The sequence below is a fragment of the Mytilus trossulus genome, chromosome 9, assembly GCF_036588685.1.
Source record: "Mytilus trossulus isolate FHL-02 chromosome 9, PNRI_Mtr1.1.1.hap1, whole genome shotgun sequence".
Taxonomy (NCBI): Eukaryota; Metazoa; Mollusca; class Bivalvia; order Mytilida; family Mytilidae; genus Mytilus; species Mytilus trossulus.
Genome location: NC_086381.1, coordinates 18,620,372 through 18,646,523, shown reverse-complemented (window position 1 = coordinate 18,646,523; position 26,152 = coordinate 18,620,372). Strand labels below are relative to the sequence as shown.

The window sequence follows — 26,152 nt, the reverse complement described above, 5'->3', positions numbered from 1 at the left end:
GTTAACCCCCTCCCCTCTTAGCCCAATATCATAAGAATCACAAAACAAAACAAAACTTTCATTTACAACTATGAAGAGCATAAAAATTTGTTCCCATACCAAGTAAGCCAGTTAATTAGTGTCAAAGAGATCATGTCCTGTATGAGTTTTTCTTGATTTTTGCACAAAGATAACTCTTTCAATGGATATTTCCACATTTAATAACACATATTCTTATACAAGTGTATTAAATTAACATTCATTTTAAAACAAGCATGAGTTACCTTCAACACACATTCTGTAACAACACATGGAATGGTTAACATCACATTTATCATTATGCACAAATAATTCAATATTTCTGTATTATATCTGGGGCTTGATTCAGAGGGAGTAAAGGGAAATAACTCCTCATGTTGTCATCATAATCAGTTTTATATGGGGGTTGATTGAGAGGGAGTAAAGGGCAATAGCTCCTCCTTATGTCTACATAATCAGTTTTGAAATGGACAATGGATTATACATCAAAATGGGCCAGAATTTAATCACAAAGTATCAACAAAAACTTTAAACCACTAATCATTTTTTAAATATGGACTAAAAAGATTGTTTTTCTCGAGTACATAATAATTATCTTATTATTAAGGTAGTATTTTGTGTAATTCCAATACACTAATGTCATTTTAATTCTAGTATGTATGGTTCATTATTTTAAACATACATGAGCATTGTAAATTTCATATTTTTATCAGTTGAGTTTTTTATGGTTCCAAATAATGATTAGGGCAGTTTAGTCCATAATCAGTTCACAGTTTAAGTACAAATATTCTGTCAATAAAATATGGGATGCCAAACATATTGACAAGTTAAAATTATTGAGAAGTCCAGAAAGATTCCATATACTTCAATTACAAATATGTATATCAATTTTGAATTAAAAGTGTTTTTTTTTAATTCTTACAAGGTTTTATTAACAAAATTCAATTCATGTCCTTTAAAAAAAAATTAGATACATGTACAACCATTGACAAACTGTAGAGTTAGGTATTCTTGAATAGAAACATTGTTCTATTGATACATTTAAACCAAGTTAGCACATTCTATTTTATACTGACTTTTCTGTAAAGTGAATTACTCTAACTGAGTAAATGCTATATTTACAATGTAAAATATTGTTAGAGAAATGTATGTAACTCTTGCTTATTTTTCTATAAAAACAGAATCAACATCTACACAAAATGAACACTTCAGCAGCTATCTAATGATTTTCCCTTGTATATGAAGTGATATTTTCTCATAATGCCCTTTGATATACAATTGATATTCCTTTCATGATTCTTAAATCTATGGCTTGTTCTACTAACAATTTTTTTTGGCAATACTGTAGATTCAATTTATTTGTGTGGATATCAATTTTCATGGATTGTGGAAAAAAGGAATTTTCCTGAATATTTTACAGTACTCTGTGGTTTTGCCAAAGTATCATTAAATCCTATTTAAATTGTGTTGATATTCAATTCCTGGATTAACTTCACCCAGGAACATTGGTATCCAACAAATAATAATGAAAACACAATACCATGTTTAACTTCATATTTGAACAGGATTTGTCTGCAACTTTCAAAAATACTGAGGATTTTTTTGTGTAGTAAATTTTTTTACCATTAAAGCCCAAAAATATTTGTACATTCCCTGATTAAATTGCATGATTAATTCCTGACATTGATAATATACACATCACAGGAAAACAGCAACAAAACACGAATCTTTGGATAAATAAGATTACTTTTTTCACAATTGTCCTATCAATGGTTTTATTCTTCTTCACACATACTGGCATGAAAAGGTAAGGCTTCCTTCATAGACATCTTACTACATCAATTCTTTGAAAAAAGAGGAAAATTTCAAGTTTTGTTAGACTCTAGCAGCATAAACTTAGTTTGAAAATAAAATCAAATATTTCACAATTTGAGTTATGTTATAGCTTATCTCAAACATAATATAAAGGAATGAATAGAATAGTTATGATGTTTAAATTTTAAATCTTGATTTCAGAATTTTTTTCTTATATATTACATTATGTCACATTCTGAGGGCAGTTGATGCAACAATAACGTTGTACTTAACTATAATTTAATGTTGACATGTGACCCTGTGACCATAAAATTTAGGCAGCATTATATTTTTGAAATGCGTTTTTTGTACCTTGTCTTTATGTTTTAATAAGGCAGATGTTTTTTGTACCTTATCTTACTGTATTTATAAGTTAGGTGTCAATGTTTTTGTGCAAAAACTGAATTCTGAAATAACAAAAAAATAAAATCGTTTGTCAGAAGCTTATTTCAGATTTTTGCTATTTTTTAAATTACTTTTGGAAGATAAAAGTGTTGCTGGACAATGCAATAAAGGAACATTTCCCAGTCATGTCAATATTGTGAGTAAGATTTGCATCATTTTTTTGTAACAAATACATTGTCAAGAAAGACACAGAACCACTTACTTATAAATAAACACACAATCAAATTAAACAGGAAACCATGGTAACCATTCAGTGTTAAAATCTACCTGTCTAATTACAATATTTACATAACGTTAATTAATATTTACAAAAAAACATTGCACTTTTTATAAAATAACAATCGACAACAAAATCAATTTAAATGGCAGATTTTTATATATCTAACTTTTGGGACAGATTTAACACAGAACAAATTTAAAGATAAGGTCTACATAATCTGTATCTTTATTGTACTCTACACAAATTTCACAATTAATTAAATTTTAAACAATTTGACAATTGTTCAAAAACATTAAAGTTGATGGTTTAAGATTTTTAACTGAAATAATGGTTGAGACGATTATATTTTTCATTTAAACAATTAATTTCTTATAACTATCATTTCAAATCTCAATATAGGTATTTTATTACAATAATATACCAACTTTATTTCTTTACTTTTCATTCATCTTTTTATAATTTTATTTTTTACCATCAAAGTTATGTTTTACAACTCGACAAGTTACAAGTTGACTGAAAAGTTTAAAAGTGTTGTTTGATCCACAATGATTAGATTCATTAAACATCATTCAACTATTCACTTAAGCTTGAGCAGAATTTATAAGTAATATCTATTCATGAATAAAATGAAAAATTGAAATATAAATCTAGTTGATTTTTTCAGAAGTTTATTAGTAAATAGCTGTACCATAATGTTAAAAGCGGGCGTGAGTTACTATTTAACTTTATAACTACATATACTGACTTTGTGAGACGAAATTACTGACTTAATATTTTCAAACATAAAAGTGAAACATATCACACAAAATACAATGGTACTAAAATAAACTTGGTCTATGTCAACCATTCTCTCTAATCTATAAACAATTTAACAAATATGCTACATTACAAATTCCTTGTTCAAAATCTAACACACCTTCACTCTAAACTCAAGATATAATTTATTCCACACATTACTTTCCCCAGTATGTCAAAATGGATGTCTAATAACATTTTATGTATAAAGAGTAAAATTCAGATGAATACTATTGAAAAGATTATGTGTGACAATTGAAGCCTTGTCAAAATGTTTTGTCTCAATACTATTTAGCTGCTTTAAAAAAAGAAAAACTTAAGAAGACTAGCATACCTGGGTATCATAATACTTTAAACATAAAAATAGCATTGAAATAGAAGCTTGTATAAAAGTGATATAGAAGTATTACATTTCACAAGTTATTTCAACAAAAATTAAAATGTAAATTGTGGATAAAGAGTGTTTGTGTATTCCAAACAACAACAAAACATAAATTTGCAATACACTTTGGAAGCTTAAACATATATCTAAAAGACCTTTCACACACACATTCATTCAAATCATCCATACAACTTTTGTCCTGTAATGTTATCCAAACAGCACTAATACCAGCACTCATTAGCATCCATATAATGGAAATTACTATGTATTCAAAAAATCCCTCCCTATTTTGAAGATGATTTAAAAAATCCCCTTTTTTGTTTTCTTACAATGGTTTGGTGAAAAGGGCATACTTTTTGACAACCATCTTATTAATATCCCCGAAATTGGTTTTTAATTGTGTCTAAAATTAGTTAAAATTTAGATTCAATAAGTTTTCTAACTTTAGACTCATTCTTATTAGTTAAGTTAAGTCCCTATTTTCCTTTTTCAAATTTACAAAACATTTTAAAATTTATATAGCCAGATAAACACCTACTGATTTTTTTAAAAGTTTCAATTTCTTGCCAAAAACTTATTTCAGTTCACGTACATTTATTTTATCTAGAATAATCTTATCATATAAAATCTTCATATTCGTTTAACATATATCAGTGATCATGTTTACATCCTTGTATGACTGAATTAAGATTTATTTGCCTTTGAATTGTATCTAAAAATCAGCAAATAATAACTATCACATAACTAAAATCCTATTTGAAACAGACTTTTTATTGGTTACTTTACAATATGCATGATTATGTGCTGTACGTGGGTGACTTTACGCTATATAAACATATAATGTTTATATTATGGCACCATAGTTATATATATGGTCAGAAACATATATAACCAATGAGTATTTGGGATACTTTGAAATAAGTATAGCCAACTTCATTATTTCCAATATATGGACAAATTCAACTAATTGATAACCATGCAACTTTCACAAACTATCAATTTATATCACAATTAGAATTCATTTCTCTTCACACACCACAAGTCCTTTGAGTAACAATGTATAAACACAGCTCACAACTTCTCTGATGATGACTGTGAAATGATGTTAAAACAATGTATGCATAATTGTTAAATAAAATGACAATATATCATTCATCCTCATTTTCATTTTCTACTTCTTCATTTTCTGTGTGTTCGTTTGTATGTTCTTGCTGTTCTTCTTTCTCTTGCTGTTCTTGTTGTTGTTGTGCCTCTCTTTGTTTCTGTTCTTGGATAGCTTGATGTTCCCGATCTGATATATGTGATTGAAGACCTCGGTTTTGTTGGTAAACTGACTTTTCACCAGGTTTTCTTACTTTCTCTGCTTTTCTGAACACAGTAATTTCCTGAAAAAAATAATATAATTGATTTAAGATTTCAATTTTATGAAAAATCTGATACATGCATCGTTGCATGATGCTTTATAACTGTGAAAGTAGGTTTACATCATAAAATACTTACACTCACATTTTTTTATACTAAAAGCTGGACTAGTAGACACAGTAAAATAAGGATACAAACAGGACTAGTAGACACAGTAAAATAAGGATACAAACAGAGTATAATCTAAGCTACATATTCAGGGGGGGGGCCATCTTGTAAGTCAATATACCTGTTGTTTAAAATATCTTCTTTCTTCTTCATCAACCAAGACCAGATTGAGGTAATATCGGACAGAAAACTTCTTATTTATATCCCTCATTGTAGGTGTCAGCTCATAGCCACTCAAAAATAATCGTATAGGTATTGATTCTCCTAAAAACAGAAAACACTTAACCATGAGAAGACCAGCTCATAGCATTCAAAAATAATCTTATAGGTAATAATTCATTACAAAATAGAATACACTGAGCCAGGAGAAAGTTAGCTCATAGCCATTCAGAATTATGTTAAAGGTAACTAGATATCATTGAGATGGAAGCCATCTCTGTGGCTTCCATCTCTGTGGGCCCCGCTGTCAATAACGTTGGGTAAATAAATATAGTGTGAATCAAAATTGTAAGCGATGGACAGACCAACAGACAGACAGACCTTTGACCTAGGAAGTTGTACATACATCATGACACACCCTCTGGTGTTGGTTAAAATGGATGTCAAGTATAATATTTGAAATCATAACGGTTCCCAAGATATAGAGCGGACACAATCTTCAACTCAGGACACAAGGTTGTCAACTAAAACTAAAGGTTTTTTTACCTTGACCTTTGACCTAGGAAGTTGTACATACATCATGACACGCCGTCTAATTGTGGTTAAAATGGATGGCAAGTAAAAACTTTGAAATCATAAATGTTATCCAGATATGGAGCGGACACGATCTTCACCACAGGACACATAATTGTCAACTGAAACCAAAGTTTTTGACCTTGACCTTTGACCTAGGCAGTTGTACATACATCATGACACACCCTCTGGTGTAGGTTAATAAACATGTTAAGTATTAAGTATAAAATCATAACGGTTATCTAGATATGTAGCGGACACAATCTTCATCACAGGACACAGGGTTGTCAACTGAAATCAAAGTTTTTGACCTTGACCTTTGACCTGGGAAGTTGTACATACATCATGACACACCCTCTGGTGTTGGTTAAAATGGATGTCAAGTATAAACTTTGAAATCATAAGGGTTCTCAAGATATAGAGCGGACACGATCATCACCACAGGACACAAGGTTGGCAACTGAAACCAAAGTTTTTTTTTACCTTGACCTTTGACCTAGAAAGTTGTACATACATCATGACACGCCCTCTGGTGGTGGTTAATAAAAATGTAAAGTATAAAGTATGAAATCATAATGGTTTACTAGATATGGAGCGGACACAAAGTTAAAGTGTTACGGACGGAGGGACGGACGGACAGACGGATGGACAGACGGACAGACTGATCACTATAGGGCGACCCGACTTTTAGTCGGGGCCCTAATTATTCTCCTATTCTTAATTATATTTAATGAGACTTGTATCTCATAGCGGTTCAGTCTATGTGAATTGAACTCAACTCTGAGAATTTCATGTCAAAACCATTTAAAATATTTGTTTGTTTTCCAAATACTCTAATTGCTGAACTATGTGACAATCAACAAGAAGTAATGTATATATCTGTATTGATTTTTTTCATAACATTGAAACTGTGATGAGTTCATAATCATAAACATAGAATTATGAATATGATAAAAAGACAGATACTGGACTAAAAGACAAGTTATTTCATTAATAGTTTTACTCTGCAATGAGTATGCACATACTTTATAAATCAATGCAAACTTTTCAATATTTCTAATTGGAATATATTATTTCTTGATACAAGTTAAATTAAGTTAATTAATTAAACTCACCTCTGACAGGTGCCCCATCCATTATCTCGTATTTGGCTATAGTTTCATTTTCATTGTATGTGTTAGGTCCTAAAATGTACAAATTAAAATCATTTTGCTATAACTGAGTCTTTTGAGATGAATAATAGCAATAAAGGACCTCTTTTTCAGGTTTCTTAATAAGTGTGTTCAAGATTTACTTTTATGAATTGATACACCAGTTACATTCTTTTCCATAATTTTTTTTAAACTTTAAAATTGAGTCATACAATTTACAAATTACAAGCAAAACTTCATTTAATCATTATTCACACTGATATTACTGACAATTCTATTAAAATAATAAAGTACTTTAGGTTATAATCATTCACCAGTAAATCTGATTTTAGTACATATTTTGAATATTTAATTCATGAAGAGTTACATTTTCTTTACTAATTTCAAAACATAAAGTATATTGCTTAAAAACAGGTGATGATATATTGCTTAAAAATTAATGAATCGTTCAAGTAGAGGAGTTACGACATCAACTTATCCTCTATTATGTTTGCATACTGACAACATTTAATAGAGTACAAAACAATCTTGTATACAATCTACAATTTTACACAGAAAATAAACAAGAATGTGTCCTCAGTAACCAAATGCCCCTATCGCATAATCATTTTCTATGTTTAGTGGACCGTGAAATTGGGGTAAAATATCTAATTTGGCATTAAAATTAGAAAGATCATATCATAGGCAACATGTGTACTAAGTTTGAAGTCGATTGGACTTCAACTTCATCAATCAAAGCGCGAAAGCGCTGTAAAGGCAGTTAATTACAGGTTGTGTGTATTTCTAGTCCAGTTATATCATTATCTTCCATAGTACAGAAGTGGTTTGAAGTATTTAAAAGTATTTTTAAAAGTATTTAAGAGTTCACCTATATTGATAGTCTACTGTTTCAGAATATTTTCTGTACCTCGCCACGAAATGCATTTTTAAGGCCTAGGAGAACCTTTTTCTTATTAACATAAATAGACGTCTTTTAATTATTGATTATATACGCATATTCAATGACTCCCATCCTATGAAAAGTAGTTCACAAAGACTGACTAGTCCCCGGCGTAATGTGTATTGCAAGATCATCTAGTAACATAATGGTAGATATGCATAGTAACATGTCAACTTTTTTTATGACCATACTTTTTAACTCAAATCAAATGAACAATGAAGACAAGAAGAAAATGATGCAACGCAAAAAAAACTTACTTGTAAATCTATGAAATTCTCTTTACGGTATAAGTTTTTCTCATTGTTGGAGATTGTACAGTAGTACGTGTGTATATGTAATTGCTTATATATATATAAAAAAAAAAGAAGCTGTGGTATGATTGCCAATGAGACAACTATCCACAAAAGACCAAAATGACACAAACATTAACAACTATAGGTCACCGTACTGCCTTCAACAATGAGCAAAGCCCATACCGCATAGTCAGCTAAAAAAGGCCCCGATAAGACAATGTAAAACAATTCAAACGAGAAAACTAACGGCCTCATTTAAGTAAAAAAAACATTTCTTATGCACTTAAGTTTGATAAACTTACTAACTATCATGAATATATCTCCTTATTTTCATATGCATTACAATATCATTTACAATTGTAATTCAAATCTATATATCAAAGCACAATGAATTGCACCACTTTCATTTATGCATCCTTTGGCAAAATACAAATTCTTAAATTACACAATATATATTTTTTTATATAAAAATAAAATATAGTATACGACTCTCAACATATACAAATCAAAGAGCTGATTGCTCTGAGGAGGTGTCAACGTGCATTTGTTCCACCTAACAGAAGTTCCAGTGGAAACTTTATTATAAACAATGTCATAATACCTGCACCTGTTGGAACAAATATTCTATTCTATTTATTCCGTTAGGAACATTTATTGTATTATTTCTTCCTGTGGAAATAAAGGCAACAGTAGTATACCGCTGTTCAAAACTCATAAATCCATGGACAAAAAACAAAATCGGGGTAACAAACCAAAACCGAGCGAAACGCATTAAATATAAGAGGAGAACAACGACATAACACCGAAACGCAACACACACAGAAACGGACCAAGCATCAGACAAAACACCACGAGAATAACAAATATAACATGAAAACCAAATACATGAATTTGGGATAGACAAGTACCTTGCCACATCTTATCTCAGTATCTCAAAAATAAGAGAAAACACAAACAACTCAACGTTAAAATGCAACACACAGAGAAACGAACAATAATATAACAATGACCATCTTCCTGACTTGGTACAGGACACTTTTAAAGGGGAATAAAAGTGGTGGGTTGAACCTGGTTTTATGGCATGCGAAACCTCGCACTTTAATGGCAAAGTTAAATATAACATTGAAATGACAACATAATATTACAGGACTACAATACAAATAAATATTTCAGAATAGTTTTACCATTTGGAACTTATATTATGAAGGAACTTCTATTCTGTGACAGAATTACCATAAAAACAGCCCCACTAACACAGGCTGCTTTGTTCCATTATCGTTATGATGGTTTTTTTTTCTTCAAACAAGAATGTGTCATAAGACATGGATTTCCCATCCGTACAATCATTTTCTATGTTCAGTGGACTGTGAAAATTATGTAAAATCTTTAATTTGGCAGTAAAATTAGAAAGATAATATCATAAGGAACACATGTGTACTGAGTTTCGAGTTGATTGGATTTCAACTTCATAAAAAATTACCTCGACCATGAACTTCAACCTGAAGCAGGAAGGAACAGAGAGACCAGAAAACATAATGCCCATAAATGGGACATAAAGATGGTAAGACTTGTTACATAGATACCCAACAACTTTTGAAAGTTCCCAAGTGTTTTTTTTTGGTGCGCAACAACAATTCTAATCATAACAATTTTTAGCAAAGTATTTTGCACGACCTGGATTGTCTAGAAAAAGTGTCATATTTGTATAATGAACTTACATGCCTTTTTCTTAAGTCTGTTTGCATGATTCTAGTTATTAAATCGGTAGAAAAGATGAACACGTATAGCTAGCTGACCAGGGTTTATTTATTTGTGTAAGAATAGTACATAGTCCTTTAAATGATTTAATTGCATACAAAAATATTATATGTTACAACAAGTATTATGTAAATAAATTAGCATAATAGTCTAAGTCCCATATATTATATCAAATATTAGTGGATGCCGGATTGACTAGATGCCGATTTAACCGAGTGCCGCATTGATTTTTCTATGGGTGCCGATTTGAGTTGTACCCAAAAATACTCAGCTAAAAATATCCGATTACCGGATGAATCTATATTCATTGAATATTCTACAATAATAACTACATCTATTGCTTAATATGTGAAAGGGCTGGAGGATTGATGGAGTGATTTTTATCAGTTACATCACCAAGATGTTTGCGATGTTTGCGTAAAAAATTATCAGCTGATTATGTAATGATTAAATTTGTTTGCACTTGCAGTTTTTAAATCCTATATTCTATAAAATAAATCAAATGTCCTGAAATATTTATGTGAATTATCATCTTCCATCCATAGTTTGTCTTTACTTGTTTAGTAAACAAATTAATATCCATTATTTACATTTTCACACAGGTAAACTAATTTGGCTATAAATAGATCAAAGCATGTCTATGTAGAATCTCTAATCTAAAGTCGTAATTGTTATAATTTTATTTCCTTTAATAATCAAATTTAAATTTATGAAAATAATCATGATTGATAAAATAATATTGCATAAAGTTAACGTTTTTGGAAGACTATCAATGTTTAGGTCATAGTTCTAGTGGCTTCTTCACAAATTTGTAAATAAACCAATATGGCCGACACACGTGATTACCTAAGTTGCACATGTGAAAAACAATATTTCTGACAAAAGTGAGATTTCTCTTGTCAAAAGGGATTTATATTTATATTGCAATAAATTACTCAGAAGGAGGTACATAATTCGGTTTAGATTATATTTCTTATTTTATGAGCATTTGGAATTTAATCAAAATTCTCCCAACAGCAACTAGAACGTACTGTGTCATACACACATACACGCGTAGATTGACTGGTACCAGATCGGAATGTTACACATATATCAAATAGCTAATTCCCGGAACGTAGTAGCGGTAACCAGGATAATACGTACACAACATACATAACTAACGAAATTGAAAACGCTTACAGTACAAAATGTATCTCGTTCATAACCCCAATTCCGCTTTGAATTATAGAAAATGCAATATTAATCATGTTCAATCGACCTTTTATTGTTATATCAACGTCTGAACTGATTAAAAAATCTTTAGATGCCAGTTAACACTCGAAATTGACCCGACCTCTTTCTACACGGAATACAAATATAAATGATAGTTTGTAATCAGGTTGACTGCTTATAATGCAAAATACACATTTATAACAAGTTTTTTAAAACGAACAATACACACCGATCGTTTCTTTATTTCCCAATGTAAATGAAATAAACAAAAACCATATCATACCATGAAAAGGAGAGGAGAAAATTGAACATTTACGGATCTATTTCTGGCCAAAAGACCCCCTGGATAGATTTTTTGGATGTCGCGTATGAAAAGATGTACATCATGACTTAAAAGTCAGGCCTTAAAGCACTGCCTTTAAAAACTACCTTGACCAAAAACTTTAACCTGAGGCTGAACAGACGGACGAACGGACGGACGTACAGACCAGAAAACATAATGCCCCTCTACTATCGTAGGTGGGGCATACAAATATTTGTGTAGTGTTCTTCTTTGTCATGATGTATATATATGTATCAGAAAATGTCTATGCTTGTTTTCTAGATCACTCTATTTCCTATGATACAAAGGTACAATTTTTAGTAGACATGTTTGTAATTGAATACTAATCTTTGAAAATGATCTCAAATATGAGACCGCTATGACAATAACACACAACTATGTCAAACTAATAGATATAGGAAGATGTGATGTGAGTGCCAAATAACAATTTAAAAAAAAGTAAACCATTATAGGTCAAGGTACGGCTTTCAACAAGGAGCCTTGGCTCACACCGAACAACAAGCTATAAAGGGCCCCAAAATTACTAGTGTAAAACCATTCAAACAGGAAAACCAATGGTCTAATCTATTTTAAAAAAAAGAGAAACGAGAAACAAGTATAAACCATAAATTACATAAACAAACGACAACTACTGTACATCAGATTCCTGACTTAGGACAGGTGCAAACATTTGCATTGGGATTAAACCTTTTAATTGATCCAAAAGCATGATTTATTAAAGAAAGCAATAAAGATGGAACTTTTGAACACATTTCAAAAACAAAAAAAGACTTTAATTAGATTCAATGTCATGACACATGAAGATTGTAGAGATTGACCTCAGTCTAATTTTCTTTTTATTCATAAAATGCAAAAAATTTCAATCATTTTTTTGAAACCCTCAGTTTTTCATTGTAAAATATCCTACTTCAAAACTCAAAATCCTTAAACCTTCACCTTTAAATCTCTATCCCATATCCTATTTTTCTTTACCCCTATCCTGTCCCTTATTTTCATTTAAATTAAGCTTCCTTGTTGCACAATCTACCTGTTCCTGTTGTTTCTCTTTTGATGACTTGTAACTCCATATGTTTAATTTTTATTCGTACTAATAAGAAGTAAATCTTTCCAACTATTACATCTTTTAAATGATACCTATGGAAATAAAATGGAACAACATAGAGAGATGAAAATAAAATTGCACAGAATACCCACAGCTAACTTTGTTGTGAAGATTGTAAAATGCACATGTTGAATAATATGACGTCAGCATAATTTTATTCTTTGAAATTTTGGAAAACATTTTGGGTTGGCAAAGACTTAAATTTGGAAGGGAGTAGTAGTTTTAATATGAGACTCATATTTTTCACTAGCTATTTTGAGTATTTATATAAATATAAAAGGTGAAAGAAGCTAATTTTTTTTATATATCTCATTTTTTTTAAATCAAAAAAGAGTTTAAATCAAAAAAGAGATTGAATACCAGAATTCTAGATGCAGGAAGCTTGGGGTAAGAATTTTATGCATTTTTTTAACTCCAAAATTTTGTAAACAGATAATCCAAACAGCTTAATTTTTAATTAGTGTGGAATTATATTAATGCAGTCATTTTGATCTCAACACTTTTTTTTCAACATCATATTGTACATATAAAATTTACAAATAAGCTACAACAAAGTTTCGGCTGTGAGTGTGCAGTAAAATCAAAGATAAAAATTAAACATAGTAAAATTTCTAGCTACTTATATCAATTACTCATACACAACACATTACAGTATCATTTTTGTGTATAACTGTTGTAAATGAAACAAGAGATGTTTGCCAATCAATAGAAGAAACACACTTTTGTTTTATATAAGCGCCAGAGTGTCTTGAATGAAAAAGAAATCAATTATAAACAAATCATAAATGAAACAACTTTCATTATATATATTTGTACATCTTTAAGGCTTTAATTTGGCATATTTTTTTTCAAATAACAGATCTGATATCAAAATTAGTGTGACAAATCTTTTCTACACACAAAGAAAAATAACTGAACATAAATGCAGAAGATTGGAAGAGATATAATTTATTTCCAATATCTAATTATAAATGATTCCTTATACACTCATATTTCATTTTATAAACATCTATACACCAGATTTCAAAAAGTAAAAAACAGCAAATTTTACTTTCAGAAATCAACATTAAAATTTACACGAACACTTAAAGCAAGTATAAGACTACAGTGAAATGTTTGAAAAATAAAACTTACTGAAAGATCACAAACAAAACATCTCCCTTTCTCAATTTAAAAGAAACTTATCAAGGGGAGACAACTCTTCCTATTGCATTATCAATTATAAATATGCTTTGTACTTGTTTGTGATCTTTCATTAAACAAATGGAGGATTCTAAGTAAATAAAATAATTATGCATACGTTGTTTGACAATGCCTTTACCTGCACCTGTAGTTTCTCGACGGACTATTGCAAGTTCCATATATCTTATTTTTATACGGACCAAGAGGAAATAAATTTTCCCAACAATAACATCCTTAAGGTGATATCTCCATGAGAGCAAGAAATAAGAAAAACAATAGTTTCTATAACTGGATTATTTGATAAGATAAACCTTATTAGCCTTATGCTTTTGATGTATACTGTAAACATGGAATCTTTTATGCTAGGGCTATGTTTTATTATGTAGAATGTGCTAGGGCTATGTTTTATTATGTAGAATGTGCTAGGGCTATGTTTTATTATGTAGAATGTGGATAGCATCCCACTTGAAAAATTAATACAAATCAACTATTCTTGTAATGATGTGACAAAACACTTCTTTTCAGTGCTAGCATTAAATATATATGCAAAAAAAATGCATCAAAATCCTGAAAAATTTCTGTTTACAGTAATCAAGATTATGCATTGAAAATGGTGACATTTTTTAGTGAAAGGAATAAGGTATATTTCATAGGTTACACATGACAGAGTTGTACAACAGTGTTATAGTTATATTTCTGTAATACAAAACTTGGGTCCAGAATGTCAAATATTAAATTATTTCTTCTATTAAATACCTTTATACAATTATTTTTTCTTTCATTAACAAGTTACATACATAAGCCCAAGCATCTTAAAAATTCTCATTATCATAAATTCTTTGAATTCCTCTCATCACGAATTATCTCATTCCTCCGTTTACTACTTACTTTGATTTGTTATATTCAAATTCTATATGTAAACAATCTTCAATACCGACTTCCATTTTTATGCTGTTATTTAATTCTGGATAATGTGATAAAGTATGTACTATAATGTCCTGTTCTTTTACTGTGTCACTGATTCTTTTTACAACTGTCACTCGTAAAAAATATCTGAAAATAAAACATAAAACTATTTTAGCAGAGCAATATGTTATTTTTGTAGATTGGTGTTTATTCAGGCAGATGTGCAAGTATTTTTATTTTAATCTGCTAAAATAAAGGTCATAAGGTCCATATTTTTTATTCTAATATGACGCGCTTTTTTCGTTTTGTGAATAACCCATGCTCTAAATCCAATAAAATCTATTTGCACATGTGTTTATTGACTACAGCAGAACAATGAATTATATCAAATTGATATGCATTTAATATATATATATTCTATTAACTTAAAACACTTCCAAGCTCTTAAATGATGCACATGTTGTTATTAATTCATTCATTATGGCTGTCATGTGTTGCAGTTTCGTAATTGACATATTTGACCTAGATACAACCATTCATGTTGGCTGTTCAAAACTCCTCCCTTTGAAAAATCACATTGCAAGTCGTTTTCTTTTTTCCAAGCAAAATAGGGAGGTTCATGGAAGAGCCTACACAATTGTTCTATACTTATACACATCAGACATAGGAATTACTTTAAGTGTCCTAGTCAGAATCGAAATAATTGATGCATTGCTATCCTTTATTGTGGTTTTAACATGGGTAGGCATTTTATTTGTGTTTTTTTAGCCCTCACTATCTAAATAAAGACTGATTAAATATTCATGAAAATGCTAGTTTTCTTCCATCCAAGAAGTTAGGTACCAACAAAAATAAAAGAATCCACTGTAGACTGATATATGGACAGAAGTTAAGCTTAATTAAATCGTTAATTGTTATATAATTGTTTGAATTGTTCTAATTTTCTTATGTGAAGCCTTTTTTATAGCCAACAATACAGAATTGGTTCTTCTTATTGTTGAATCCCTTACATTGACCTTTAATTGATTATACATGTATCCACTTATTTTATCTCTGTTGGATGGATAGTTGTCTCACTGATTATCATAACACATCTTTTTATTTTTATATTAGAGGTGTTTAAAAAGATAATGATTTCATATTTATCTGAAAAGATATGTAAATAAAATACCAACCTTAACCGGACATTAGCGCCAGTGTAAGATTCATAAGGTTTTTCTACTTGTAAAAATTCAAAACCATAACTTGTGTTGGATGTTAGTTCTCCAGGTCTGGCTAATTCTTTAACTAATGATGTAAACTCATGATGATTGCCTCGATCGTAGTACATTTCTAAAAATAGATCAAAAGTACGTTTTTAAAAATAGATCAAAAGTACATTTCTAAACATAGATCAAAGACTCAAATGGCTGGGTGTGCACAAACTGGTACCAACTTTCCCCCTGCTCATTCCCTAGACTTCCAAACTAGAAGCAGGTTTTGAACTTAGTCCAACGTGGCCAAAAATGAATGTACCTCTTTTAATTGGTATCTTTTACTTTTTATTAGAGTGTTAACTTCTATTAATTTGTATATGTGACTGATATATTGTCCATAAATGCAAAAGACTTTTCAAAAGCACTTTAAAAATTTCTGATACAGTATGATCTGACACTATCAACTTTCAACTTTGTCAGTGTAATTGGTGGTATATTCTCCACTACAGAAATTTGGAGCAATGTGTTTCTGGTTTCTGCCTAAGTCAAATATTAAACAAAAGTATTTCAAAATATTTCTTTCTTGAGCAAAAAGTCCCTGGCAATACTATTAGTGTAAACACTAAAGCTTTAAGACATTTTGAGTGAAAGACTTTCAGTTACATTCAATTTTCTCACTTAAAACATTCTTTCAAAATGCACATCATAACACTTAACCTTTGTATCCACTTCACAAAGAAAACACTTCTTGAACAGATAAAGTGTAGTAGCCCTCAAACATTGTCAAATTATAACTCACTGAAAAAAATTCTTAAAATGTTGTATAAGGTTATAGCTGTGATTGTACATGTCGTAATGACATATACCATAAGTTACCATACTAACCTATTTGACCTATAAATTCTATTTTTATCCCCTGATGTTCCATTTTACTTCCTGCTTTCTTCATGGACACATTAACCTGAAACAAAAACACATGTTTCACAGAGGTTCTGCTTGGCTTTTTTCAAAATAAAAAAAATAAATAGTTTCCATACATCTAACTTCATTGTAACAAAAAATCTTTATGCTATAAGTCACAGGTTTGTGTTTTATTTGGGTAAATCATCTACCTACTAGACTTATATCAAAATTTTCAGAGTTTGATGGAATGTTTTAAAATTTATTACACATGCATTTTTGCTTTGAGTAGGAAAGTTGTAGATATTCAATTTAGTCAAATGAAAAAAAAATGTGTTTTTAAATGTCCAGATTGAACTTTTTTTGTGTCCTGGTTTGTTTATTATTGGGATTTTTTTATTTTAAAATTTCTTGAAATAAAAATAATATGAATGATCAGTTTTTGTATCAAGATAAAGAACCAATAAATACCTTTCCAGCAACAGTTTCTCCATCATAATACAAATAATGTCTTTCCTTTTTACCATCTTCTGTTTTTATTTCTGCAGTTTTTCTTGCTTCTTGCCCGTCTAGAACAATGTCTATTTCAGCACCCTGGCCGAATCCAAAGAAACTCTAAAATCAAAAAGCAAGTTTACTTTTTTTCAAACCAACGATGTCTTTTCATAGGCAAAATTTGGTGGATTATCTTGGGAATCACTGAAGCATGACTGGAGTGGCCCCCTTTAGTCAGTCAGCACCCCCCCTTATGAAAAGTTATGGATCTGCCACTGCTTTTATATCTAATCATCATGATCATGGTATTTTATCTAATGGAATTTGCTGTTGGAGCCATACCTTTGTTACATGTATTCCCTATTTTGCTGGGTTCGTTTACATCATACATGTCATACATTTCTTATCAATTTTACATAATACAAAAGTATTCCAGATTCAAAAGTTCCTTGCATTTTGTTTATGGATGTTTTGATGTTTGAATTTTTGGTGTTTAAATCCTTTTATTTATTTTCATTCCTTAGAGTTTATTCACATCAATCATGTTGGGTTCCTATTAATACGTTAATATATATCATTTTATTCTGGTATCACCTAAGTTGGACAAAGGTATACAGAAAAACACATTAGTTTACATTACATTACAAATAAGTACATTTGTTGAGGAAGCATTGAATATGAGTTTTTTTTTACAACGGTATGATCAGTATAGTCGACAGGTTAACATCAGAGAGAATCCAGTTTTTTATTTATAATTCTGATAAATTGGCACAATTTTTGGAGTTTAGATATCTGTTTTTGGTTCATAATAGCATTAAATGTTATAACATTACAGTTCGTTAGGTATTTATTGTCAATAAGTAGTGTTCTATCTGTCAGGAGACTGCTGCATTCCATTACATAGTGGTATTCATCACCTATAGCAATTCTGCATAACGGACACTTTCTCTGTTCACGGGGAATGTTTTGCCATCTGCCATTTTCAATCGGCAGTTTATGGTTCATGGTCCTAAACCGAGACATTGTTATTACATCTTTATCGTCAAGTACGTTAAGATAGTGTTCGATCAACCCATAACAATTATTTGATACTTTATAATTAAATTGTCAGACAATGTCATGAACAACAATCCAAATGTTTAGTTCATGTAGTTTAAACTGGTTTATAAAACTTTTAATTGAAATGCCTCTTGGTTACATGAAATTTCACATGAACATTCACATGAACAATATAACTATGTGAGAGGCAAAGTTGTGTTATTACAAAATCACAGCACCTTTTCTGCAATGACCTTTTAAAGATTCAAATATTTTCAAGTAATTGCTGTAAGCTCTTTCATCATTACAAATGTACTAGCATCAAGCATCATCAATGGCAGTTGAAGATTTTTTTAATTTTTTTTCACGCTCTTATAAAGTCTGCAGTTTCAAATAACCTTACAAACATTGTTAAGTCTAACTTCATTTTAATATCACTAATTCATCTTGTAATAGAACATAATTATAATCATAATTTGAGGAATTACCATTTTTATCTATCATTAGCCAATTACATGTAAACGTGCATCCTCTACTCTGATAACATTTCTTATCCTATTATAATTGAGATACTTAAGTCTATAATTACTCTACATCTGTATTGATTTTTCTGTCACCTTGAATAACTAAAACTTAGGATTGAGCCAGGAATCGGGTGTAAACACATGATACAGGTGTAAATACCACAAACACAATATCCACAAATAAAAAACAAAATCCTCTACATTCATGACATTCTAACATGTATGTAATAATTATGTAGAGACAAGCTTTAAGACAGAACCTCAACATAATTATTTATTCACGAACTCTGGATTCAATACAGACATCCTGGACGGTTGTACTTTATGAAATCATTGTATCACTATGAATATAAATTAATGATGTCAAAATCTACATCTAAAGGTCAGATACAAATTACATTGTATAAAATACATGTACTACCAAATTAAAGTGCATCTTTTAATTCTAAAATCTATTCTGACTGAGAACAACTTCAAACTAATTTTGCGCACGCACAGCCTGATACAACCGCAGAGGATGAACCCTGAACAGTTGGAACAAATTTGGACACAATATTCAACCTTTAAACTGTCTGAATTTGGATTGTGATCAAATTTTGACATAATATAGGTTTCTGACACAAAATAATGTGGTCAAAAATCTTACAAATCTATTGCGCAATACTGTGCAACTGAAGATGTTTTCCAGAACTTTTCAAAAATTTGTAATTTAAAAAACTATTGAACCCCTTCTAAAAAATTAAAAAAACAAGAATGTGTCCACAGTACACAGATGCTCCACTCGCACCATCATTTTCTATGTTTAGTGGACTGTGAAATTGGAATAAATTCTCTAATTTGGCATTAAAATTAGAATGATCTAAGGCAACATATACATGTATAGTAAGTTTCAAGTTGATTGGACTTCAACTTCATCCAAACTACCTTGGGCTTGACCAAAAACTTTAACCTGTAGACATTGAAAATGAAATAGATAAAGAATACAGTCTCTTGTCTGCAGTATACATTTGTATTTGCATTTCAAAAAGTGAGAAAATCTGTTTATGCTTTTTTTAAAAGCTGGAACAGTTATTTATAAAAATATATGTTCTAAATCAGGAATACAATGTATCAAATCAAAATAGAGTTTATGAGTATCTAGGATTAGGATGACAGTGAATCAGTTGAAAAATGATCATGTAAAAAAAAAAGTGTGCAACTTCATGACATAAATTTCTTCTTGTTCAACAAGAAATTACATCTTATATCACCGTAGCTTCCATGTATGTACCACTTTAACCATGAATCCGGGGCTGTTCACCCTGATTCACATTCGCTCTAGTACCTGTTGGCCCAGGGTAAAGAATATATTAAAATTTATATTTTTTAATATTTGTAAACAAAATAATTGTATTCAGTCAATTTATGCAGTATAACTGAGACTAGTCTCAGATTAGGATAATTAATGAACTTTTAAATCCTTTCAATGATTTATAGTTCGCACATCATTGTTGTCTAATTCCAAGCTGACCACAAAGATGATTAGTTCATCAAAACAAAACTTTTTTTTATTATATTAAACCATCAAAAGACAAGTATTACAACAATTATGTCATAGAACAATTTATGATCTGTAACAAGTTCTAAATATTTCAATGTTTTCATAATTTTCAAGAATATATGGACCATAATTTGCTATTGGGCTCCGTTTTCTATAACTATAGAAAAGTGATAAAATGTGAATTACTGTAAGAAAAGTTGTAACTACATCTAAAGATGCCATTATTTTTATCAACATACAAGTGTATGCTACTCTTCCCTAGAACAAAAATTGAAATATACGAATTTCAAAGATTCTACAACCGTATTTTTGTGTCGTTTCTCGCGTTACTTTTTGCTTCCTAAGAGCATAACGCTGACTGATTTATAGATAATCGTCACCGGCAAATTCGTAACTTTTGCTTTCAAATAACAAAGAACATCGACCAATAAGAATAGTGAGAAGAAAATGCAGAGAACTATAAGTATTTATGTAGCAGATGTAAGAACAGTAGCGTGACTTTTGTGTCCGATTTCGTAACGCAAATTTTAGATGATGTAATCTGCTTTGTTGTAATAGAATTCTTAAAAACAATATGCAAATATGAACTCTCGCGAGATGTTCAAACAGGTAAATCAGAGATGATTTACATTCTTGTTTTGATCTTCGTAATAATTAAGTAAGAAAATGACGTTATCGTTATGCGTTACATTTCACACGAAACAGAAGTCCAGTTATTTATTAAAATTGTTTTTGTCCTTAAGTTCTAATCATTTCCGGTCATACGTGAAACATGTGACTAACATGTGATCACGCCCTTACAGCCGGACATACGATATACTAGTTCTAAACATTGTTTTTGTTTCCAACGGGATGTTAGCAAACATAATCTGTAGACTTGTTTCGACTTGTTTAAAAAAGGAAAATACAATTTTCAAAGAGATTGCGCCGGGGGTCTATTATTTTTCCCATGTGCATAATGTTACATGTACATACGATCTTGTGTGAAAATAAATACCCAATGACTTGACAAAATCGATTTCATATTTGACCGACGTTTAAACACACTACGTTTCCCAATAACGATGTAAAGGGTCCTTGGAAAATTCAATCGAAATTAGGTCTCTTATCATGGTGCTGATGTTCATTGGATTGATTTTGCTTCAGCAGTAAATATTACTGGATATTTTAGGTGAATAAAGATAATTAAATGAAAAATGCATGTTAATATACCGTTACACTTGGAATGTACAAAGTTGGTAACTTTGTCACAATTTTTAATTCTTTTTTTTTATTCATGTTCTGCAAACACTTTTCAGAAACGCAATAAACTTGTCAAAGGAAAAGTAAACTTTTACCAGGCATGACTTGAAAGGAAGTACTTTATTGATTTTAGCCCACTAAAGTAGGTTAAAATGTGGAAACCATGTAGATGGTGTACAGGTCACAAGTATCACATTGTGCCTATTTTAAAGATTTTAATTCCAAGTTAAAAGTTTTTTTCTTTACTGGATTTAAAGAATGTTACATTATCAATGATTTGAAATAAATTGTATATAACTGGAATTTCAAAACCAAATATAAATACATTTTTTTGGCTTAAACATCAAGATACAACGATTATGGTATCCTGTATCAATGAAGAAAAAATGGAAAATTCTGAATAAATTGTACTAATTGTTTTCAAAACAAGCACATATTTCGGAGTTTTATAATACTGTTACATTAAAGATGGATTTTAAGAAAAAGTATACTGTTCAGATTATTTTAAGCAGATTTTGCAATAAAATAAAACTAAAAAAATGCATTCGGTTTCTTATGGTTTCCTGTCGCGTTTAAAAAAAACTTTAAATATTAACATGAAGCAAGTAACACTAGTAATGGTGTTTATTTATGCCTTTTGAATTATATTGTGCAAAATAAAGAAAATAAAGATTGGTTTCCTGTTTGGTTTCCTGTCACGTAAACGGTGAATCAAAATGTATTAATTTTTTCTCGAAAAAATCAATTGTTCCATTCATACTATTCTAACACCAACACAACCCACAAAATAAAAGTTAAAATTTTAGAACTTATAAAAAAGGATACAAAAAGAAACCAAAGGCCGAATACCAAATTATAGTCCATATATTCCATGTAAATATCTGAATAGGTTCATTCAACTTCAATGCCCTGAACATTTATAATGTATATTTTTAAAAAGTAGGGTGAACTGACTGGGTGCGAACAGACCCAGGGCGAACATGTTATTGGGGTGAACAAACCCGATATCTTTAACTATCCTCACCAACACAATACATCACTGTTCCAAGTATAATTTGAGTGACGTCACAGTGAATCTTATTGGGGTCTCAGCATGACGCAGGATTGCAGATTTTTTGTAAGTGTGACATGTGAAAGTCAAATTATTGTGCGTGAAAACGGGAAATGAAGTCTTGCAGGACACAGGAAATTACAAATAAATGAGAATAGGGCTCTTCACGGTTAGTTCAGCCATATTGGATAGGGGGCAAAAATACGGGAAAACATCATAGAAACAGAGCAGTTGCTTGCATACCTGCCAACTTTCACGATTTAGGCGTGTACTACACGATTTTGACCCTTTGTCACGATTGCACGATCGTGTTCCTGAAAAACCCTCTAAAACACGATTTGGTGAAAATCTACACGAAAAATATTGTTGTTCCCGATTTTGAACTGTGTTCAATGGAGGAAAATCGTGTTCAGCCAATCAAATTGTGTGTTTCTCATGATCAAATTAATCAGCCAATCAAAAATGTTTTCTCTCAAGATTATTTTAACATGCTAGATATTGAACTTGTGTTGTATTCCTCTGTTTGTTGTCAGATTGTAAAAACGTGAACAGGGAAAATGATTTTTCAACTGCAAGGAGGTTCTTACACAGAATAAGAATAAAAGCATGGCTGATTGACAAACTTCAATGATTCAGTACTACCATGAAGATAATAAATAGTAGTTTATTCACTAATTTATTGACATTACATGTACACTTGCTGTAACATATTTTATTTATGTATTCAATCATTTAAAGTATAATGTACTATTCATTATTTATCACATGGACACCCACCCCCCCCCCCCCCCCCACATCAACATGAGGAATCCCTTAAATGAGGGACTACCCTTAGTCAAGGGGTCACTCTTGTAAAAAATAAAATAGTTTTATTAACTTAAAAATGGTAAATTCTGACATTATATTTGGAACAGATTTTCTAAATAAAGAGTCCTTTTATTTTGAATACTAAGGAAGATATAAGGCCAAGAACATATCAAAATTCTTGGACCATATAATACCAGATAAATCATAAGATGTATAGTTCTTTTGGAAAAGTTTCTTCAAATAATATGAATGTGTGCTCATTTGTACTTAAAAAGTGGTTTTTAATGTCCTAACATTGAGGGGGGATTTCTAGGTGTTGTTCCCAACCTGATAAAAGTCCTTCTTAGTGTATAATTTTAAATTCGAAAAATCAACAACTATTTAGTATCCTTACATATGAAAATAATTCCTGGTCTTACAGCTACATGTTCATATTTTCTGCTGATATAAAAACTAGAATCATGCAAATAAACTTAAGAAAAAGGCATGTAAGCTCTTCTTACAAATATGACACTTTTTCTAGACTACAAAACAGCACGCGCAAATAGTCGTCACAAAGAATTGTAACCTTTGAAATTGTTGTCGCGCGCTAAAACCCCAACAGGCATTTTCAAAAGTTGGCAGGTATGTGCTTGGAAACACACATAGGATTTCCCATACTTTCATACTATTTCCACCTCTTTCTAAAAAATCTGCCCCCTATCCAACATGGCCGAACTAACCGTGAAGAGCCGTATTGCTTGCATACATAGTGTAAGCAGGATATGATAATCTGACATACATGTAACAGTAATCCGGATCCGTGATCAGAACCCCCTAATGAGACCCCCTTCACATTGTGTGCCACTAAGGTAAAATGAATGTTGTAAGATGTTTGGTCAATAGTGCTTGTACCATTAATTCGTTGGTCAAATGTAGCAGATTTCCACATAGAAATATGATTTATAACCAGTCGATCCCACCACTGTCACTGAAGTGGATTCTTGGATTTGTGATATGCTTAAATCATTAGTTTTGTAGCTAGATGGGCTAATACATATTAAGACGTTTGATTAAATTGTGTGTGTCTTATTCTAGGTGTCAAGAAAATCTAGAAACCATAGAGAGAGATGGTAAAATCCACCTCGTCACATGACTCGTCGTTGAAGTCGGACTCAAGATGCAAATTAGTTGCGGATGCTGTATGTTTTTAATTCATGTGTGTTTGTATATCGGAGTGTTTTTCTCAATTTGTCATTCTGTCTTCATAACTTGGTAATGTTTGTTGTCATTGTGACTTATTTTAGCATTTGTTTACCATTTTAAATGAGGTCCTCCTCCCAAAATCAACACATAAAATATGGCCTCGTTATAATCTCGCGGAAGTGGATTTTTTTGGTTTTTCGCTTTTGGACAAATAAATTTGAACAGTCATATGATTTCGTTTGAGAAATAAATAAAATTGCGTTTCCTGGCAATGATTTCAATAATTTTTAGTTTAAAAAATGTAAAAATTGAGAGAAAAACTAACTTTAAAAACCATTCTTGGAGAAAGACATGTTATATTTCCGTAATTTCTTTTTGCAGTACCCCTATGTCTGTAAATGATTTTGTTGACTTAATATGTTTTTTTGTCGTGAATACTGCCGATATTATCTTATTTTATATTGCACTGGTATATCGACTTTCTTCGACTTATATTTTGTTTGTTCCTAGTCTGTAGGATTTAAAATTGTCCCGAACCTTTGACTTATATTGATCTTGTTTATTGTAGTATGTCTCTGGTTGAACTACAATATACGACATATCATACAATGTATTACATGTATATGTCTCCGGTTCAACTGACAGCTGGTATATTTTATAACAGAACATTTATACCTATTTCTTCCAAATTTTCTAAAATAAGTTGAACTTGAGAAACTTATGAATAATCACCATTCCACCTCATCTCTTATACCGAATATTTACATACAGAACTTGAGACATAGATAGCAGCATACAAATTTAATATTTACGCCAAACGCACCTTTCGTCTGAAAAAGACTCATTAGTGACGCTCGAATCAAAAAATGTTTAAAAGGCCAAATAGAGTACAAAGTTGAAGAGCGTTGCATGAGGACTAAAATTCCCGTAAAAGTTTTGCCAAATACAGCTAGGGTATTCCAGAGGAAAAAAAGCCTTGGTTTTTCAAAAATTCAAAGTTTTGTTTAACAGTTAATCTATAATTATGAACATATCAATGATAACTCAAGTCAACACAGAAGTGCTGACTACTGGGCTGTTGATACATTCGGAGTAATAAATCCTCAGAGATTTATATTATCGTCAGTGAATCGTAGCCTGCTAAATTTAAAAGTGAGAATGGAAATGGTAAATATGTCAAAGAGACAACAAACCGACCAAAGATCAGACAACAACCGAAGCTTAGGTCACCCATTTCAGCGGGGAAAATCCCGCCGCCCGGAGGTGGTACTCGATCAGCTGACCCCTTAAAAAAATTGTGTACTAGTTCAGTAAAAATGGACATCTCACTTAACTCTAAACATCATATAAA

At 30.7% G+C, this 26,152-nt stretch overlaps 1 protein-coding gene across 2 annotated transcripts; it reads right to left on the bottom strand.

The window, feature by feature from the left end:
- Positions 1-182: 182 nt before the first annotated feature.
- Positions 183-25,020, bottom strand: LOC134685246 (vacuolar protein sorting-associated protein 26B-like). Of its 2 annotated transcripts, none has more exons than XM_063544771.1 (9): positions 24,914-25,020; positions 17,391-17,534; positions 16,905-16,980; positions 15,999-16,155; positions 14,806-14,970; positions 14,057-14,163; positions 7,052-7,120; positions 5,326-5,468; positions 183-5,059 (listed from the first exon to the last, which is right to left on the bottom strand). In XM_063544771.1, exons 1-9 carry the CDS (start codon positions 24,914-24,916, stop codon positions 4,823-4,825), a joined length of 1,101 nt encoding a protein of 366 aa, XP_063400841.1. In that variant the 5' UTR covers positions 24,917-25,020; the 3' UTR covers positions 183-4,822. The 2 variants fall into 2 exon arrangements, with proteins under 2 accessions (XP_063400841.1, XP_063400840.1); XM_063544770.1 differs by lacking the exon at positions 14,057-14,163 and adding an exon at positions 12,661-12,767.
- Positions 25,021-26,152: the final 1,132 nt, after the last annotated feature.

Excerpts from the sequence above, each read along its gene's own strand:
- LOC134685246 (XM_063544771.1), bottom strand. Across the intron at positions 14,971-15,998 it reads GGCGCTAATGTCCGGTTAAG|ATATTTTTTACGAGTGACAG; the intron begins GTTGGTATTTTA and ends TTTTATTTTCAG. Across the intron at positions 7,121-14,056 it reads TCGAGAAACTACAGGTGCAG|GACCTAACACATACAATGAA; the intron begins GTAAAGGCATTG and ends TGTACATTTTAG.